The 21,379-nt window shown below is 45.3% G+C and overlaps 1 protein-coding gene across 1 annotated transcript in view; it reads left to right on the top strand.

The window, feature by feature from the left end:
- Positions 1 to 21,379, top strand: part of ankfn1a (ankyrin repeat and fibronectin type III domain containing 1a) — a 132,957-nt gene that overhangs the window by 76,110 nt on the left and 35,468 nt on the right. Inside the window, exons 11-18 of the mRNA XM_072456791.1 lie at positions 2,470 to 2,692; positions 2,831 to 2,944; positions 6,344 to 6,441; positions 8,113 to 8,203; positions 11,083 to 11,190; positions 20,163 to 20,259; positions 20,870 to 21,002; positions 21,233 to 21,349. Of these exons, the coding sequence (XP_072312892.1) occupies positions 2,470 to 2,692; positions 2,831 to 2,944; positions 6,344 to 6,441; positions 8,113 to 8,203; positions 11,083 to 11,190; positions 20,163 to 20,259; positions 20,870 to 21,002; positions 21,233 to 21,349 (981 nt within the window). The remainder of the gene's footprint in view (positions 1 to 2,469; positions 2,693 to 2,830; positions 2,945 to 6,343; positions 6,442 to 8,112; positions 8,204 to 11,082; positions 11,191 to 20,162; positions 20,260 to 20,869; positions 21,003 to 21,232; positions 21,350 to 21,379) is intronic.

Raw genomic sequence — 21,379 nt, 5'->3', positions numbered from 1 at the left:
CAAAGGATTCAGCTCCAGCTGCTCCACATTCACCTCCACCGCCTCCAGCAAAGGAACAATCTTCAAAGGCCTCGGACCCATCTGTGACAAGCCCAACAACATCCCTGTCATCGCCCCTGCCTTCACACCAGCCCTGGGTTCCCCCTGCAACATCTACTCCCACTAAAGATTCTTCATTCTCCTTCTCATCTCCACTCTCACCCATGGGCCTTCCCAGCCATTTTGAAAGTCTGATCAAATCAGGCATTAAGATGGCTCCACTCACGCCCAATATAGCAAGGGCTATGCCGACTACACCAACAAAAGCCCCACCACCCATCCCCCCTCGCCTCTCACCTGGTCCCAAACTCTCCTTGGCTACAAAAGCCCCACCACCCATCCAACCTCGTCTCTCACCTGGTATCTCCCATAGCTAGGATGCACTGGGTCTCAGCGTTGCCGGGACTTATTGTCACATTAAAAATCAAACCAACCCGGGGCCCTATGTAAAAAGAGCCCCCCCTAGTGCTATTTCTGTAGTCACATCACACAGATGGAAAAACAAAATGCGAGTCAGGCCCAATCTGAGAAATGTGATTCATATTCCCTGTGAAAAGATAAAGCCCAGTCTCACTGAAACTAGTCTGAAACTTGCTGTGCTAAATGTCAGATCCTTATGTAACAAATCTCTCTTAATGAATAATTTTATTTCTTCTTATAATCTTGATTTTATGTTTTTAACTGAAACATGGCTTGACAAAAACACAGGAAATGTAGTTCTGATAGAATCTGCTCCACCCAACTTTAAGTTTGAATCTGAAACACGAGAAAACAAAAAAGGGGGTGGAGTCTGTGCTGTCTTTAGAGATGAAATAATTACCCGCAGGTTGTCTTTTGGGGTGTTTTCATCATTTGAGTATGTATCCTTTAAAATGGAGCTAAAACGGTCTCCATCCATTCTCTTCATTGTTTTATACAAGCCTCCCCAGCACTGCCAAAGTTTTATTGACGATTTTACTGAGATGCTTTCAGTCGTATGCACAGACTTTGATGGTTTGGTCATTACAGGTGATTTCAATGTGCATGTTGATAATATTTGTGACAGAAACGCTAAAGAGCTTGATGCTGTCCTTGAAACCTTCAGTCTTACTCAGCATGTGAGAGGCCCCACCCACAGCAAAGGACACACTCTAGATCTCATAATTACAAAGGGGGTAAATATTTCAAATGTTAATGTGATCGATGTTGCTCTGTCTGATCATTTCTGTGTCTTCTTTGACCTGTCTGTTTCTCCCCAACCTCCGGTTGGTCCTGCAGTTGTTCAGAGGAGACACATAAGTGATGGCACAGGTGCACTGTTTATGGAAATAATAAACTTTGAAAATGTCTCATGTTCTAATGTAAATGATTTGTTGAACTCTGTTACATCTAGTGTTTTGAATGTTCTGGACACCATCGCCCCTATAAAGGCTAAAATGGTTAAAAATAAGCAGAAGGCGCCGTGGAGAAATGATGATTCGGTCAGGGCACAGAAAAGGGAGTGCCGCAGGGCCGAACGGAAATGGCGCAAGTCAAAGCTCCAGGTTCAAAAAGAGATTTACAAAGAAAAGCTGAATATGTACAACCTAATCTTATGTAGAACTAGGGAAAGATATTTTTCTGAAATAATTGGAAGCTGCAGTAACAACTCGCGTGTCCTGTTTGCCACAGTAAACAGATTAACAAACCCTCCAGCTCAGCTGCCGTTAGAACTCATTTCCACATCCAAGTGTAATGAGTTTGCATTATTCTTTAATGACAAAGTTCAGGGCATTAAAAATGCTATAAATCCCACAATGCAAAAAATTACCCTAAAACCACCAAGACACTTAGAGCTGACTCACTTTGCACCAGTAACTGACAAAACTGTCCATGAGATCATCACCAGTCTGAGTTCATCTACATGCTGCCTTGATGTGTTACCCACCAGATTTCTAAAGTCTGTGCTGAACAGTTTGTTAGCACCATTCACTCACATAGTTAACATGTCGCTTCAATCTGGAACATTCCCAATGTCTTTGAAAATTGCGGTCATAAAGCCTCTCCTAAAGAAGAGCAGTCTTGATGCCGCAGTACTGAGTCATTACCGGCCCATCTCTAATCTGCCATTTTTGGGCAAAGTCCTTGAAAAGGTTGTTTACCAACAGCTCACAGATTTCCTCTTAATAAACAACTCATTTGTTGTTTTTCAGTCAGGTTTTAGACCTTGTTTAGCTGCGCATATGACTGAAAGGATTTTTTCTTTGCACTCTTCTCTTTTGTTTGTGATTTTATTAGTTTAGAAAATCAGTTGGATTGATAATTTTTAATTTAGTTAATTTTATTGTATTTCTGTTTCTGTAATTTCTTTGTGATTTGAATGCATTTTTCCTGCTGTGAAGCTTTGAATTGCCTTGTGTATGAAATGTGCTCTACAAATAAACTTGCCTTGCCTCTTTAGGCCCTCTTTAGGCTGATAGTTGTCCCCTGTCCTCCTCAGTGTCCTCGGTGGACTCTCGTGAGGCCCACCTCTCGTCTCTGGTCCACGAGGCCGAGGTCCGAGCGGCTGAGTTGGCGGCTCAGGCCCAAAGAGAAGGTCTTTCTCTGGACGCGTGTCACAACCACAAGGCCCTCAGGAGCTGGGAATGGAGGAGCCGACTGTACGCGCGCATGAAGACGGGCTTCCAGCACGCACGTGAGTCACAGGGGCCAAACCAGGGGCCCGAGTCACAGTCTGGGGCCAAAACCAGGTCTGAATCACAGTCTGGGGCCAAAACCAGGTCTGAGTCACAGTCTGGGTCTGAGGTACCAGTCCAAATCCTTCTCTGTCCAGGGCCCCCTGAAGCCCCGACGATGGTGCGTCTGAGCGTGAGCGGCAGCTCTACTCTGAGCGTCAGCTTCCAGGAGCCGCAGAGCCTCAACTCTACAGTCGTCACCAAGTACAGAGGTACGTCTGATGACATCACAGCGTTCTATACGTCTGATGACATCACAGCGCTCTATACGTCTGATGACATCACAGCGTTCTATACGTCTGATGACATCACAGCGCTCTATACGTCTGATGACATCACAGCGCTCTATACGTCTGATGACATCACAGCGTTCTATACGTCTGATGACATCACAGCGTTCTATACGTCTGATGACATCACAGCGTTCTATACGTCTGATGACATCACAGCGTTCTATACGTCTGATGACATCACAGCGCTCTATACGTCTGATGACATCACAGCGCTCTATACGTCTGATGACATCACAGCGCTCTATACGTCTGACATCACAGCGCTCTATACGTCTGATGACATCACAGCGCTCTATACGTCTGACATCACAGCGTTCTATACGTCTGATGACATCACAGCGTTCTATACGTCTGATGACATCACAGCGCTCTATACGTCTGATGACATCACAGCGCTCTATACGTCTGATGACATCACAGCGTTCTATACGTCTGATGACATCACAGCGCTCTATACGTCTGATGACATCACAGCGCTCTATACGTCTGATGACATCACAGCGCTCTATACGTCTGATGACATCACAGCGTTCTATACGTCTGATTACATCACAGCGTTCTATACGTCTGATGACATCACAGCGCTCTATACGTCTGATGACATCACAGCGCTCTATACGTCTGATGACATCACAGCGTTCTATACGTCTGATGACATCACAGCGCTCTATACGTCTGATGACATCACAGCGCTCTATACGTCTGATTACATCACAGCGTTCTATACGTCTGATGACATCACAGCGTTCTATACGTCTGATGACATCACAGCGTTCTATACGTCTGATGACATCACAGCGCTCTATACGTCTGATGACATCACAGCGCTCTATACGTCTGATGACATCACAGCGCTCTATACGTCTGATGACATCACAGCGCTCTATACGTCTGATGACATCACAGCGCTCTATACGTCTGATGACATCACAGCGCTCTATACGTCTGATGACATCACAGCGCTCTATAGTTCAAATGCAGATTCTTATGATATTAAAGGTTTTAGAGTTAAAATGTGTCAATTTATCTTTAGATTATTTCATGTAAAATGTGATCAATAAAATGATCTGGATCTTTGCCGTACGACATCATCACATTTACTCTGAAAACATTGTAGAGCTAGTGTTAGCCTCAGAGCTAGCGTTAGCCTCAGCGCCAGTGTTAGCTTCAAAGCTAGCGTTAGCCTCAGAGCTATTGTTAGCCTCAGAGTTAGCGTTAGCCTCAGAGAGCGCTAGCAGAGTAGCAGAGCGTGCAGAGTTCACTCTGCACGCTCTGCACATTCTGCACACTATGCTAGCGCTCTCTGAGGCTAATGCTAACTCTGAGCGTTTGAGGCGTGGCCCATTAAGTGGGTCAAACACATTTACAGTTAAAGCAACGTTCTGCTGTGAGAAGCACTTCTCTCAGTTTTATTCATATTATTAGGCCCAAGCCCCAGCAGGGCGGAGGGCCTATTGCTCCCAACTGTCCGACAGGGTACCCCGTCGCCCCTGGCAAGTACAGTGAACTAGCCCATGCCGAAGGCATGGATCATACATACTTACTCCTGCTATGACAGAAATAGTATCTAATGTATCTGCTCAAATCAATGGAAGTCTATGGGGAGTGGGCGGGGCATCCCGACGGAATAGGGAGTGACGAGCGCGTAAGCGCTCGTAATGATGATTCCACCCCATGGCGGCATGGGGAAGGCTTAGAGCTTTCAAACGATGTATAATTTGTTGTTATAGTGGAAACGGCTATATTGTTTTTGCTAAAAATATTATTATTATTATTTTATTTTTTTTTCTTGTTCTTCTGCTTTTCGAGCTCTAATTTGACCCCCTGAACATGCTCAAAAACTCACCAAACTTTGCCCAAAATTCAGAATGGGCGAAAAATGTAGTTTTTTCTGGGCCATTTTTTTTTTCCGTCAAAAAATGGCGCGACAGCGCCACCGACAAAAGTCAAAATACATTGCGCCCATGGGAGACGCCCCGAGGTCAACTTTGGCGTAAAGCTACGAAATTCGGGACACGCATTCCTCTCATGAGGACAAACAAAAAATATTATTGTGGCCACGCCCCCAGACTTACCCTATGGCCGCCATCTTCCTTTGAACATGAAAACACGCTGAGTCAACTATTTTGTTCACGTCAAACTTTGACAAACTCCTCCTAGGGCGTTTTGCCCACCGACTTGAAAATTGGTGTACGTCCTCTAGACAAGTGGGGCATCTAAAGTTATCCAAATTTTTGGGATACCTTTTATGGTCCGTGTGCGGCGCAGCCACAAAGTTGGACATCTTATTTTGAGATATTGCAATTCTAAAAATTGCTCCCATTTGATCAAAACAAGTCTGATTAGGACCAAATTTGAATCAGTTGTTAAACTTTCAAGTTTGGACCAGTTTAGGATGACAAAATTTAAATGGGCGCGACAGCGCCCCCTACAGAGTTGCCATTGAGTGAACATTGATGAACAAAAACTGGTTTTACACAAATGTTCTAAACTTTGCCCAAAATTCTGTTTTGGGTCCCGAGCAAAAGGCCAATCAAACTTATGCCTTAATTTTTACGGCGCAGCCGTAGCCATGACGGAAACCTCCCATGTTATCTCTATGGGAAAATCGCTAAATCTCTCGAATATCCACATTTTTACGCTTCACGCTTTAACAAACTCCTCCTAGGGCGATAGCTTGATCAAGATCATATTTGGGAAATATCATCTACACAAGCGGGGCATCAAAAGTTAGTCATATTTTGATTTTAAGTGGTACGGTCTCTTTGCCGTGGAGCTGCAAATATCCTGTCACAAATGGGAAAAACGCCAAATCTTTGAAATGTTCACATTTACGCTTCACACTTTAACAAACTCCTCCGTGGGCAATAGCTCGATCAAGCTTTACTTTGGGAAATATCATCTACACAGGCGGGGCATCAAAAGTTATCCATATTTATATTCCAAGTGCTACGGTCTCTGTGCGGCGGAGCAGCACATTTGACTGACACTTGTGTTGATTTGCACTGGATTGGCCATGTCCAATGTGTCGCCGTCTGTCAAGTTCTTTTTTAATTCAACACACAATAAGGGCGCCATCTTTATCAAGTCGAAAGCGCAGAGTCGGAAGGCCGGCGGCCCGCGAGGGCCGTTGGATGCCGCTTGCGGCTTTAATTCATATTATTCCTCCTCCGTCATAAACGACTCTCGGGACAAAAGGAAATCACAGGTGGAAATGAGAAGAATAAATCCAGTGTTTGCATGACATTTGTGACAGATTCATATTCACACTGATTAAGCAAAAGTCAAGATTATCATAATAAATGTTTGTTTGGTCAGTTGAGTGGAGCAGTGACCACGACTTCTCCATCGCCGCGGGAGACGCTGTTCTGGACAATCTGCAAAGCCTGAAATTCTCCATCACCGGACTCACCACGGTAATATAATTATTATATTATTATTATTATCATTATCATTATCATTATTAGGCCCGAACGCCACAAGCCGGCGAGAGGCCTCTCAGTTCCATAAGGTCGTGCACAGCTCGGCTGCGAAAGTGCGCACGAAATCGAGCGTTTCATGCTCGCCCACTTCCAAACACTCACTAACTCCTCCCCCATGCACGCCCCCTGCAGACTAATTAGCATTAGGAAAATGGAACATTATCGTTGTAAACGGGCGAAGCTCGTGCAAAGGTGGCACTAAACGAGCGATTTACTTTCATATAAAGCGTTTGTGTCTCATGAACACGTCTCGTGCTTGTTCCGTTCATATAAACATGTGATGCAAAAATGTATCATTATTACTGTAGAGGGCCAAAAACACAAAGTGGGCGGAGCCCGCTCAAAAGGATCGAAAGTACCCGTCAGTGACCATGAGGGAGGAAAGTGCTTTACCAAAATATATAGTTTATGATATTTATAAAAATGGGAAACATTGTTTTCACATCAGAATATTCTTCTTCTTCTCCTCAGGACACGCCCCCTTATTGTTCACCCAGTGACATTGACGAAGAGTCACAAAAAGGGGCACACCTCTAAAAATCGTGCCCCTCTACATTCTGGCTTTCTTTTTTCTAAAATTAAAAAAATTGGCGCCCCAAATGCACAAAAAAAGCATTGAGAGATGGGAAATGGCCAAAAACAAAATCTGTTGGTAGAATCATGACATTTGTCTAAACGCTGGAGCGAACATTTAAAACAGAATAAAGGCTTTGATTTGCAGAGATTACGCTCGGTTCACAGTGTGCAGAGGATTGTGACGCAGACACAGGGAGAACATGCAAACACTCTTAAAACATGAACAAACGGCAGGATTTGTGTTTGTGGATCACAAACGAGTTCTTTCAGTGCATCCAGACTTAAGCGCAGAGTATTTTCATAAAAGCTTCTGAATGATTCATCGTTAACGGGAAAAACAATCAGACTTAATTGTTTTGTCGGGTTTGTTTGATGAAATGGAGCTTTTAGGGATGGTTTATGACACAGTTCAGTGTCGTTTGTGTCTCTCCTGAACACTTCTGAACTCCCGCTTCCTTCTTTACGCTCTAAAGTAACCGCTCCCTTTGTGTTTAGAGACGACTTTGCTCCTCAGGCACAAAACATGAAAATATGAACTGACTTTATTCCAAACTCATGTCCAAATGTTGTTAGTCCTCTCTCTCCGAGCCTCAGAAACACTCTTCATCTCGTCACCATCAGGACGTGAGGCTTTTAAACTGTGATTCCCTCTGCGGCCTGTAGATGGAGCCAAAGCTCAGAGAGTCCAGGGGGAAATGGCAGCGATGCAAAACTGAAGGGACAAGACCAGGTTTAAAGGATAAAAACAATACAGAAAATGCAGCATATTTGTACTTCAAAGGTGATTTAGAGTGTGGACACGCCCTTAGTCCTGGTTTAATCTACTGAAATACAAGAATATAGAAGGAAAATACAAAACAAAATGCAAAATACACTGCACGAAAATCTTCATAATATTAGAAGTGTTTGTTTTTGAAGATGGATTTAAATGTATAATGTTTGGTTTATTTTCCACGTTTTAAATCTTTCTGAGCCTCGTGGACTTTGAAAACGCAGAGGCTCAAATGCATAAACACGTGTGATTTTCAGGGTCAAGTTTACTACGTGCGAGTCTCCGCCTACAACATGAAGGGGTGGGGTCCAGCGGCCGCATCACTGCCGCCATCTGCAGCGCCATCTAGTGAGTATGACTGATACTGCAAGTACTGACACCACCACCACCACCACCACCATCACCACCACCACCACCACCACGAACTACGAACTTGTATCATCACATTTACAATATCGAGTGCAATAAAAAGTGCAGTAGATTCAAGTTAAAAACACAACAAACTCTCGGTGTAATCCTCCAAACACAGAGTACGCAGAGTACGCAGAGTACGCAGAGATACTTCTATTGTGTTTTTACATTCCATTCACTTCACTTGGACCTGAAGACGTTTAAAGGCACATTTTAGCACGTTTTAGCACGTTTTAGCACATTGTTCATGGACTCACTAATGCAAACTCCAGTTAGACTCCAGTTAAACTCCAGTTAAACTCCAGTTAAACTCCAGTTACACTCCAGTTACACTCCAGTTAAACTCCAGTTAAACTCCCGTTAAACTCCCGTTAAACTCCCGTTACACTCCAGTTAAACTCCAGTTAAACTCCAGTTAAACTCCAGTTAAACTCCAGTTACACTCCAGTTACACTCCAGTTACACTCCAGTTAAACTCCAGTTAAACTCCAGTTAAACTCCCGTTAAACTCCCGTTAAACTCGAGTTACACTCCAGTTAAACTCCAGTTAAACTCCAGTTAAACTCCAGTTAAACTCCAGTTACACTCCAGTTACACTCCAGTTACACTCCAGTTAAACTCCAGTTAAACTCCCGTTACACTCCCGTTAAACTCCCGTTAAACTCCAGTTAAACTCCAGTTAAACTCCCGTTAAACTCCGGTTAAACTCAGGTTAAACTCCCGTTACACTCCAGTTAAACTCCCGTTACACTCCAGTTACACTCCAGTTACACTCCCGTTACACTCCCGTTAAACTCCCGTTAAACTCCAGTTAAACTCCAGTTAAACTCCAGTTAAACTCCAGTTAAACTCCAGTTACACTCCAGTTACACTCCAGTTACACTCCAGTTACACTCCAGTTACACTCCAGTTAAACTCCAGTTAAACTCCCGTTAAACTCCCGTTAAACTCCCGTTACACTCGAGTTACACTCCCGTTAAACTCGAGTTACACTCCAGTTAAACTCCAGTTAAACTCCAGTTAAACTCCAGTTACACTCCAGTTACACTCCAGTTACACTCCAGTTAAACTCCAGTTAAACTCCCGTTACACTCCCGTTACACTCCCGTTAAACTCCCGTTAAACTCCAGTTAAACTCCAGTTAAACTCCAGTTACACTCCAGTTACACTCCAGTTACACTCGAGTTACACTCCAGTTAAACTCCAGTTAAACTCCCGTTACACTCCAGTTACACTCCAGTTACACTCCAGTTAAACTCCCGTTACACTTCAGTTAAACTCCCGTTAAACTCCGGTTAAACTCTGGTTAAACTCCCGTTACACTCCAGTTAAACTCCCGTTACACTCCAGTTACACTCCCGTTACACTCCAGTTAAACTCCCGTTACACTCCAGTTACACTCCCGTTACACTCCCGTTAAACTCCCGTTACACTCCCGTTAAACTCCAGTTAAACTCCAGTTAAACTCCAGTTAAACTCCAGTTAAACTCCAGTTAAACTCCAGTTAAACTCCAGTTAAACTCCAGTTAAACTCTGTTTTCGTCCCTTTGCTCAAAAACATCACGACTTCTTCTTCTGGTGAACCTCAGATGTTTGAGGTCACGAGCTTTGTTTTCACTGACTTCAGGAGGAATGTGAAGATAAAAGAGTTTGAGGCGTTGCCATGGCAGCAGCAGTAGAGCTCTGACTCCAAGGTTTCTGCTTCTTTTTCCGTGTCTGTTAAAGTGAAGATGAAGATGAAGAGCAAGAGCTTCTCCTCTGCACATGCTCAGTTAGAGCTCATGTTAGTGGGCGGAGCATGAACGGGCCTCTGAACACGCCCACAGACTGAGCTGCTGCAGGAGAAGAAGAGCCGAGCTTCCTGCAGTACTGCTCAGCGCCTGTAGAGGGGGAAACGGCCTTATTTGGATATATATTTTAGATATAGCTATGACACACGGTCATTTTAGAGTTTATTGGTCGGTCACTGCTCGTCCTGATTGTCCTGACCACTCGCTCCATGATCTTCTGACCACACCACTCGCTCCATGATCTTCTGACCACACGCTCCATGATCTTCTGACCACACCACTCGCTCCATGATCTTCTGACCACACCACACGCTCCATGATCTTCTGACCACACCACTCGCTCCATGATCTTCTGACCACACCACACGCTCCATGATCTTCTGACCACACGCTCCATGATCTTCTGACCACTCGCTCCATGATCTTCTGACCACACGCTCCATGATCTTCTGACCACTCGCTCCATGATCTTCTGACCACACCACTCGTCCCATGATCTTCTGACCACTCGCCACTCCCTCCATGATCTTCTGACCACTCGCCACTCGTCCCATGAACTTCTGACCACTCGCTCCATGATCTTCTGACCACACCACACGCTTCATGATCTTCTGAACACACCACACGCTCCATGATCTTCTGACCACACCACTCGCTCCATGATCTTCTGACCACACCACTCGCTCCATGATCTTCTGACCACACGCTCCATGATCTTCTGACCACACGCTCCATGATCTTCTGACCACTCGCTCCATGATCTTCTGACCACACCACACGCTCCATGATCTTCTGACCACACGCTCCATGATCTTCTGACCACACGCTCCATGATCTTCTGACCACACCACACGCTCCATGATCACCTGACCACACCACACGCTCCATGATCTTCTGACCACACCACACGCTCCATGATCACCTGACCACACCACACGCTCCATGATCTTCTGACCACACCACACGCTCCATGATCACCTGACCACACCACTCGCTCCATGATCACCTGACCACTCGTTCTTTCAGACTGGAGAGAGAGCGACGGCCGAGAATCCAAGCGCCGAGGTCAGATCGAGGCCATGGAGAAACTTCTACTGCAAGTCAGAGAAACACACACGCAGTACTGCTCTGGAGGTACAAATACTACTACTACTGCTGCCACACACACACGCAGTACTGCTCTGGAGGTACAAATACTACTACTACTGCTGCCACACACACGCAGTACTGCTCCTGAGGTACAAATACTACTACTACTGCTGCCACACACACGCAGTACTGCTCCTGAGGTACAAATACTACTACTACTGCTGCCACACACACGCAGTACTGCTCTGGAGGTACAAATACTACTACTACTACTGCTGCCACACACACGCAGTACTGCTCTGGAGGTACAAATACTACTACTACTGCTGCCACACACACGCAGTACTGCTCTGGAGGTACAAATACTACTACTACTGCTGCCACACACACGCAGTACTGCTCCTGAGGTACAAATACTACTACTACTGCTGCCACACACACGCAGTACTGCTCCTGAGGTACAAATACTACTACTACTGCTGCCACACACACGCAGTACTGCTCTGGAGGTACAAATACTACTACTACTACTGCTGCCACACACACGCAGTACTGCTCTGGAGGTACAAATACTACTACTACTGCTGCCACACACACGCAGTACTGCTCTTGAGGTACAAATACTACTACTACTGCTGCCACACACACACGCAGTACTGCTCTGGAGGTACAAATACTACTACTACTGCTGCCACACACACGCAGTACTGCTCTGGAGATACAAATACTACTACTACTGCTGCCACACACACGCAGTACTGCTCCTGAGGTACAAATACTACTACTACTGCTGCCACACACACGCAGTACTGCTCCTGAGGTACAAATACTACTACTACTGCTGCCACACACACGCAGTACTGCTCTGGAGGTACAAATACTACTACTACTACTGCTGCCACACACACGCAGTACTGCTCCTGAGGTACAAATACTACTACTACTGCTGCCACACACACGCAGTACTGCTCCTGAGGTACAAATACTACTACTACTGCTGCCACACACACGCAGTACTGCTCTGGAGGTACAAATACTACTACTACTACTGCTGCCACACACACGCAGTACTGCTCTGGAGGTACAAATACTACTACTACTGCTGCCACACACACGCAGTACTGCTCTGGAGGTACAAATACTACTACTACTACTGCTGCCACACACACGCAGTACTGCTCTTGAGGTACAAATACTACTACTACTGCTGCCACACACACGCAGTACTGCTCTGGAGGTACAAATACTACTACTACTACTGCTGCCACACACACGCAGTACTGCTCTGGAGGTACAAATACTACCACTACTACTGCTGCCACACACACGCAGTACTGCTCTGGAGGTACAAATACTACTACTACTAATCAAATCAAATCAAATCAATTTATTTTTGTAAGGCCCAAAATCACAACAACAGTTGCCTCTGAGGGCCACAGGGAGAAATGAATCAACAATGTCTGTGGTGGCGATGGAGTCAGACAATGTCTGTGGTGGCGAGGGACGATGTCCCAGTGTCCTCTGTCCTTAGACTCTCCTTCTCGGCCAGGAAAAACTACAAAAAAAACCTCTTTGGGAAAAAACGTAGAAACCTGGAGGAGTTCCAGTGAAGGAGAGATCCGACTCTCACAGACGGACACGAGGAGACTGGAGCTGGAGCCACTCTTCAGGCAGAAGAGGGACCGTCCACACAGGGCAGGGACCACTTCACCAGGGGAGGGGCATCTGGGTCCACAGGTCCTCAGGAGTGAGAGAAAGAAAAAGAAGGCGGTGAACAGTTTGCAAGTGGAATTAAAAAATAAATATTGTTTGATAGCATAAGTAGTCAGAAGAAGAAGAGGATAGTGCTCAAGCTGTCATACTTCCCCCAGCATAGTTACTCCTAGGGCAGCGTAGCTGAAGCTGTGGGTTTATGTTTCTGTTCCTAACTACTCTGACCATAAGCGATTTCGAAGAGGAACGTTTTAAGCCTGGACTTAAATGAAGAGACTGTCTCAGCATATTTAACATGGGTCGGGAGCTGATTCCATAACACAGGAGCTTGGTAGCTAAACGCTCTACCTCCTACAGTACTTTTAGAGACTCTTGGCACCACCAGAAGGCCAGCATTCTGAGAGCGAAGAGCTCTGTTTGGATGATATGGTTCTATAGCATCTTTGAGGTAGGATGGGGCCATGTCATTTATGGCTTTGTAGGTCAAGAGTAGAATTTTGAATTTGATTCTGGACTCGACGGGGAGCCAGTGAAGAGACTTCAGCACTGGCGTAATGTGCTCTCTTCTTTTTGTTCCTGTTAGTAATCTTGCTGCTGCATTTTGAACCAGTTGAAAGCTTTTTATGGAGCTTTTAGGACCTGCTGCAAGCAGGGAGTTACAGTAGTCTAATCTAGTCGTTACAAATGCATGGATAAGTTTTTCGGCATCACTTTTAGGCAGGATTCTTCTGATTTTGGCTCTTGTTGCGCAAATGGAAATAGGCTGTTTTACAAGCTTGATTTATATGAGCTTTAAATGAGAGCTCCTGGTCAAATAAGACTCCAAGGTTTCTTAGAGTAGAACTGGAGGCTACACTGACATTGTCCAGTGTGACTATCTGCTCAGATAGAGCGTCTCGTAGATGCTTAGGGCCAAGCACAATGACCTCGGTTTTTTCAGTTTTAAGAAGCAGGTAGTTTAGTGTCATCCAGGTTTTTATCTCCTTCACACAAGTACTAAGTCTGTCTACTTGATCGCTCTGATCAGGTTTCATTGATAAATACAGCTGAGTGTCGTCTGCATAGCAGTGGAAGTTAATGTCATGCTTTCTGATAATGTTGCCTAATGGTAGCATATAAAGAGTAAACAGAATTGGACCGAGTACCGAACCCTGTGGCACACCGTAAATTACTTTAGAGCTTGGTGAGGAGCTCTGGTTTACATTAACAAATTGGAACCTATCAGATAGATAGGATTTAAACCAGCTGAGGGCTGTTCCTCCAACACCTACATCACATTCTAACCTCTGCAGTAGAATGTTGTGGTCGATGGTGTCAAACGCTGCGCTGAGGTCCAACAGAACCAGGATTGAGACCAGTCCATCGTCAGCGGCTAATAACAAATCATTTGTGACTTTAACTAGTGCAGTTTCAGTGCTGTGGTGGGCTCTGAACCCTGCTGTGGTGGGCTCTGAACCCTGACTGGAAAACTTCAAATAAGTTATTGTCCTGCAGGTGGCGACAAAGCTGTTTTACTACAACTTTTTCAAGGATTTTAGAGACGAAGGGAAGATTTGAAATAGGTCTGTAGTTTACCAATAGGTCGGGATCTAGATTAGGCTTTTTCAGAAGAGGTTTAATGACTGCATGTTTGAAGGACTGTGGAACATAGCCACTTTCTGCTGAAGTATTTATTATATTAAGAATAGGGTCTATAATTAGGGGGAGAATGTCTTTGAGGAGCTTGGAATGGGGTCTAGGACACAAGTTGAGCTTTTAGAGGACATAATGGCTGAAGTTATCTCTGCTTGATCAACAGCTGTGAACCTTTCTAGGTTTACAGGTGGATTTATATGGGACGTTAGATTTACAGCTTGGGCTAGTTCAGGGCTAATAGCGGGGGTAATTTCATCTAATTTATCTCTGATTGTTTTTATTTTATTGTTAAAAAATAGGAGGAAATCATCAGAGCTAAGTGTAGCTGGGATTGAGGGCTCTACTGCACTGTGACAGTTTGTTAGCCTAGCTACAGTGCTGAAAAGGAATTTAGTGTTACTTTTGTTGACTTCTATTAGATTTGAATAATATCTGGTTTGGGCCTTACGCAGAGCCTGCTTATAGGACAGCAGGCAACTTTTCCATGCTTTTAGAGATTCTTCGGTGTGAGAGCGACGAAATAATCCCTCTAACTTTCTAACTTTTTGTTTATGTGAACGCAGTTCTTGGTTGTACCAGGAGGAGGCGCTTTGGCCTAATGACCTTCTGTTTTAACGGCGCTACAACGTCAAGAGCAGACTTCAGAGAATTCATGGTCAAGTCGACACATTGATCACTTAAACTGGGACTAAAGCTGTTCTCAGCAGGATCACATGACACGATCACATGACATGATCACATGACATGATCACATGACATGATCACATGACATGATCACATGACATGATCACATGACATGTCACTGAATATTGGCTCTATTATTTCTTTGAATTTTGAGATAGATTTTTCAGATATTGTCCTTTTCATTATAACTTTATTTTGTGGGACTGGATGATCTTTAAGAATAAACTGAAAGGTAATTAGGAAATGATTTGACAATATAGGGTTTTGAGGGAGGACACTGAGGTCACTAATCTCTGTTCCATACGTTAGGACAAGATCCAGAGTGTTCTTGTGAGTGTGAGTCGCTTTATTTACATTCTGAGTGAAACCAATGCTGTCTAACAAGGCGCTGAAGGCATTACTGAGAGCGTCATCACTCATGTTCACGTGGATATTAAAGTCTCCAACTATAACTATTTTATCCCAGGCTAACACTAAGTTTGATATAAAGTCAGAAAACTCTGTTAAAAACTCTGAATAGGGACCAGGAGGTCGGTAGATAACTATGAACAAAACTCCTTTTTGGTTTTTCATATTTGGACATGTGATTGACAGCATAAGGCTTTCAAATGAGTGAAATGCATTGTTAGTTTTAGGGCTCATGAGTCGGCTTGAGTGGGAGATCACTGCCACACCACCACCTCGGCCTGTGCTCCTGGAGGTCTGAAAGTTAACATGGGTGGGTGGGGTGGACTCATTTAGTCTGACGTAGTCGTCTTGTTGAAGCCACGTTTCAGTTAGAGCTAGAAGATCTATGTTATAGTCACTAATTAATTCATTAACTAAGAGCGATTTGGAGGAAATTGCTCTAATGTTTAGCAGTCCACATTTTACGTGTTTATTCATTTGTGTATTTGTGTCATTTGTGATTGTTATTTTCCTTAAGTTATTTGGTCTGACGCCTGAAATATTTTTTCTGAGATGTGACTTTTTGGCATTATTTGTACGAGGGACACGAGGGACACACACAGTCTCTATCTGTCTTGAATCTGAACACTTCACATGTAACAGAACGGGCGAGAGTTCAGCGACAGAGGAGTGTCTTGAACTGCTGCTCTGCACCTGGGGCTCATCCCTAGATGGTCACTTAACACGACTAAGACTATCGGTCAAATTCCGAACTAATAGGGATGTACCCTCCGAAGTCGGATGGATGCCATCCCTGCGTATGAGCCCGGGCTTTCCCCAAAACGCACTCCAGTTATCAATAAAGACAACGTTGTTTTGAGGGCACCATCTGGATAACCAGCTGTTGAATGGTGAGAGACGGCTGTACAATTCAGCATTGATCCGATTGGGCAGGGGACCAGAAAATATTACAGTGTCCGACATCGACTTCGCTAGGTCACACACCGCGGCTACTTGAACTTTGAGCACCTCTGATTGTCTCCGCCGGGCGTCGTTACCGCCTGCGTGAACCACGACTCGCCGGAAACGGGTCCTACTCCGCTTTAAGATCCTAAGGTTTCCTTCGATGTCACCCATTCTGGCCCCCGGGTAACACCTAACGCTAGCAGCTGGCAGCTTCACGTCTCTAACAATAGAACTCCCGATTACAAGAGTTTCTCTCGTGTGTTCAGCGGGCGTGTGATCGCTGAGGGGAGAAAACCTATTATAGACGTGAAGCTCACGGCGCTCTGAGGTTCGGCGTTTAGCGCCTTGTCCCCTCCGAACTGTCACAAAATGGTCCCTATTCTGTTCCTGGTCTAGTCCCGGCTGCACGGGAGACGCTGAGGGGCTGAGCTCGGCCTTACTGCTACTGCTAATGCTAATGCTACGCCCTGCAGCGCGGTCCGGTAGCCCTCGCGCTAAAACCGAACTATAACTGGACTTAAGCTCCTCTAAACAGCGGATCCGCGCTTCTAACTCCGTAACCCTGGCAACCAAAACTACCACTACACTGCACTTCACGCACTTATCATCAGAGAAGGAGCCAGGGTTCTGACTCGACATATGACAGCTCAAACAGGTAAAGGTAGATCCAGCCATGACGCTAGCGGCTAGGCTACGCTAGGCTAGTTCAGGTTGGAGCTAGAGAGTGAGGAGGGCTTTTTAATCCACGAAATACTGAAAAGCGAGCGGCTTGAGGCTCCGGATTGTTTGCGGAGAAATCAAACGTTCACTTTCGTGTATATGATGCGTAAATAGTGTGTATAATTCGTGGATTAATCGGTAAAAGGCTCTAAGAACGAACAGCTCTGAAAACGCGACACACTCACCGGAAATGACGTCACCGGAGATCCTCCGGTGACGTCACTACTACTACAGCCACACACACGCAGTACTGCTCCAGAGGTACAAATACTACTACTACTGCTGCCACACACACGCAGTACTGCTCCAGAGGTACAAATACTACTTTGGAACATTCCCAATGTCTTTGAAAACTGCGGTCATAAAGCCTCTCCTAAAGAAGAGCAGTCTTGATGCCGCAGTACTGAGTCATTACCGGCCCATCTCTAATCTGCCATTTTGGGGCAAAGTCCTTGAAAAGGTTGTTTACCAACAGCTCACAGATTTCCTCTTAATAAACAACTCATTTGATGTTTTTCAGTCAGGTTTTAGACCTCATCACACTGAGACTGCTCTTGTCAAGGTGACAAATGACATCCGCCTGAACACTGACACGGGCAAAGCCTCAGTCTTAATTCTGTTAGATCTGAGTGCTGCTTTTGACACTGTTGATCATGGGATCCTCTTACAGAGACTGGAGGACTGGGTGGGCATCACTGGCACTGCCCTAAACTGGTTAAGGTCCTATCTGGAAGACAGGAAGTACTTTGTTGAAATTGGTAGCTGTGTCTCAGACCACATGACCCTGACCTGTGGAGTGCCCCAAGGGTCAGTCCTGGGTCCCCTTCTGTTCAACCTCTACATGCTGCCGTTAGGTCAGTTGATACGCAGTGAAAATGTGTCCTATCACAATTATGCAGACGACACTCAGATCTATGTTTCACTATCGGCAGGTGACTATGGACCAGTAGATTCACTCTGTCACTGCATCCAACAGATCAGTGTGTGGATGCAAAACAACTTTCTCCAGCTGAACTCAGACAAGACTGAAATAATTGTTTTTGGCCCACAGAAACAAAGAGAAAGTGTTAGCGGTCACCTCCAGAGTCTCGCTCTAAAACCTACAAACCAAATTAGAAATCTGGGGGTAATAATGGACTCAGACTTGAACTTTAATAGCCACGTCAAATCAATAACATCAGCAGCTTTTTACCATCTAAAAAACATTGCCAAAATCAAAAATATAGTGTCAAAACCAGATTTAGAGAGACTTATCCATGCGTTTGTCTCCAGTAGATTAGACTGTAACGGCCTGCTCACTGGTCTCTCCAAACGAGCTGTAAAACAGCTGCAGTACATCCAGAACGCTGCTGCTCGGGTCCTGACCAGAACCAGGAAGTATGATCACATTAGTCCTGTTCTCAGGTCTCTGCACTGCCCCCTGTGGCTCAGAGAATAGACTTTAAAGCAGCTCTGCTTGTGTACAAGTCTCTCCATGGCCTAGCACCAAAGTACATCTTGGATATGTTAGTGCCATATGAACCATCTCGGACTCTGAGGACCTCAGGGACCGGCCTCCTGCTGGTGCCCAGAGTCAGGACAAAACATGGGGAATCTGCGTTTCAGTTTTATGCAGCTAAAATCTGGAACATTCTTCCTGAAGATGTGAGACAGGCTTCTACTCTGACAATGTTCAAATCTAAGCTAAAAACAGTTTTGTTTAGCTGCGCATATGACTGAAAGGATTTTTTTTTTGCACTCTTCTCTTTTGTTTGTGATTTTATTAGTTTAGAAAATCAGTTGGATTGATAATTTTTAATTTAGTTAATTTTATTGTATTTATGTTTCTGTAATTTCTTTGTGATTTGAATGCATTTTTCCTGCTGTGAAGCACTTTGAATTGCCTTGTGTATGAAATGTGCTCTACAAATAAACTTGCCTTGCCTTACTACTACTACTACTAGTGCAGCCACACACACGCAGTACTGCTCTGGAGGTACAAATACTACTACTACTGCTGCCACACACACGCAGTACTGCTCTGGAGGTACAAATACTACTACTACTACTGCTGCCACACACACGCAGTACTGCTCTGGAGGTACAAATACTACTACTACTGCTGCCACACACACGCAGTACTGCTCTGGAGGTACAAATACTACTACTACTACTGCTGCCACACACACGCAGTACTGCTCTGGAGGTAAAAATACTACCACTACTACTGCTGCCACACATACGCAGTACTGCTCCAGAGGTACAAATACTACTACTACTGCTGCCACACACACGCAGTACTGCTCTGGAGGTACAAATACTACTACTACTGCTGCCACACACACACACAGTACTGCTCTGGAGGTACAAATACTACTACTACTGCTACCACACACACACGCAGTACTGCTCTGGAGGTACAAATACTACTACTACTGCTGCCACACACACGCAGTACTGCTCTGGAGATACAAATACTACTACTACTGCTGCCACACACACGCAGTACTGCTCCTGAGGTACAAATACTACTACTACTGCTGCCACACACACGCAGTACTGCTCCGGAGGTACAAATACTACTACTAATGTACACCTAGTACTTGCTAGCGTTCAGGACTCGCTCGCGTTCAGGTTCAGGACTCACTCGCGTTCAGGACTCGTTCAGGACTCGCTCGCGTTCAGGTTCAGGACTCGCTCGCGTTCAGGTTCAGGACTCGCTCGCGTTCAGGTTCAGGACTCACGTTCAGGTTCAGGACTCGCTCGCGTTCAGGACTCGCTCGCGTTCAGGACTCGCTCGCGTTCAGGACTCGCTCGCGTTTAGGACTCTCGTTCAGGACTCGCTCGCGTTCAGGACTCGCTCGCGTTCAGGACTCTCACTCGCGTTCAGGACTCGCTCGTTTTGAGCCTAAACGTTTCTTCTCCTGTTTCAGAGCCGTCGAAGCTGCAGAACCCGAGCAGGAAACAGTCGGTTTCCAGGAGTTTGAAACATCTGTTCAACTCCAACAAGTTCATCAAGACGCTGAAGAGGTCAGTGTAGTAGTAGTAGTAGTAGTAGTAGTAGTAGCAGTAGTAGCAGTAGCAGTAGTAGCAGCAGTAGTAGCAGCAGTAGTAGTAGTAGTAGCAGTAGCAGTAGCAGTAGCAGCAATAGTAGCAGTAGCAGTATTAGTATTAGTAGCAGCAGCAGTAGCAGTAGCAGTAGTAGCAGTAGCAGTATTAGTATTAGTAGCAGCAGCAGTAGCAGTAGCAGTAGTAGCAGTAGCAGTATTAGTATTAGTATTAGTAGCAGCAGCAGTAGCAGCAGCAGTAGCAGTAGCAGTAGCAGTAGCAGTAGCAGTAGCAGCAGTAGTAGCAGTAGCAGTAGTAGTATTAGTAGCAGCTGCAGTAGCAGTAGCAGTAGCAGTAGCAGTAGCAGCAGTAGCAGCATTAGTATTAGTAGCAGCAGCAGTAGCAGTAGCAGTAGCAGTAGTAGTATTAGTAGCAGCTGCAGTAGCAGTAGCAGTAGCAGTAGCAGCAGTAGTAGCAGTAGCAGTAGTAGTATTAGTAGCAGCAGCAGTAGCAGTAGCAGTAGCAGCAGTAGCAGTAGCAGTAGCAGTAGCAGTAGCAGTAGCAGTAGTGTGACCTGCTCTTGTACTTCCAGAGGTGTGTATCTGGCCACAGTCTTGTACCACAGAGACTTCCTGCTTCTCACGCCTGAAGATCACGTCCCGATCGTGGAGGTGGACGACTCCTTCGGCTGTTCACTCATGCAGGACTTCCTCTGGTTCACCAAGGTCAGGACACAGCACACATGAGGTGACCAGCAGAGGGGTGGAGCTGGGGGTGGAGCTGATGCTGGGGGTGGAGCTGATGCTGGGGGTGGAGCTGGCCATGATTATACGCGTTATTATATATATATATATATATATATATATATATATATCTAATGGCTGACTCTTCTCCTCCTCCTCCTCCTCCTCCTCCTCCTCCTCCTCCTTCTCCTCCTTCTCCTCCTCCTCTGCAGATGTCGTGTTTGTGGGAGGAGGTGCGGTGGCTGAGACAGAGTTTGGCCGTTTCCATGTCGTCGTCTTCCACTTTGCAAAGCCGACACAAGATGCTCACAGCAGCCGCTCAAATGCAGGTACTACAAATACCACAGATACTACAAACA

The sequence above is a fragment of the Eucyclogobius newberryi genome, unplaced genomic scaffold (assembly GCF_026437365.1).
Source record: "Eucyclogobius newberryi isolate DKJ021-1_F unplaced genomic scaffold, fEucNew1.0.hap1 SCAF_20, whole genome shotgun sequence".
In the NCBI taxonomy this organism is placed as follows: Eukaryota; Metazoa; Chordata; class Actinopteri; order Gobiiformes; family Gobiidae; genus Eucyclogobius; species Eucyclogobius newberryi.
This window is presented reverse-complemented; position numbering and strand designations above follow the sequence as displayed.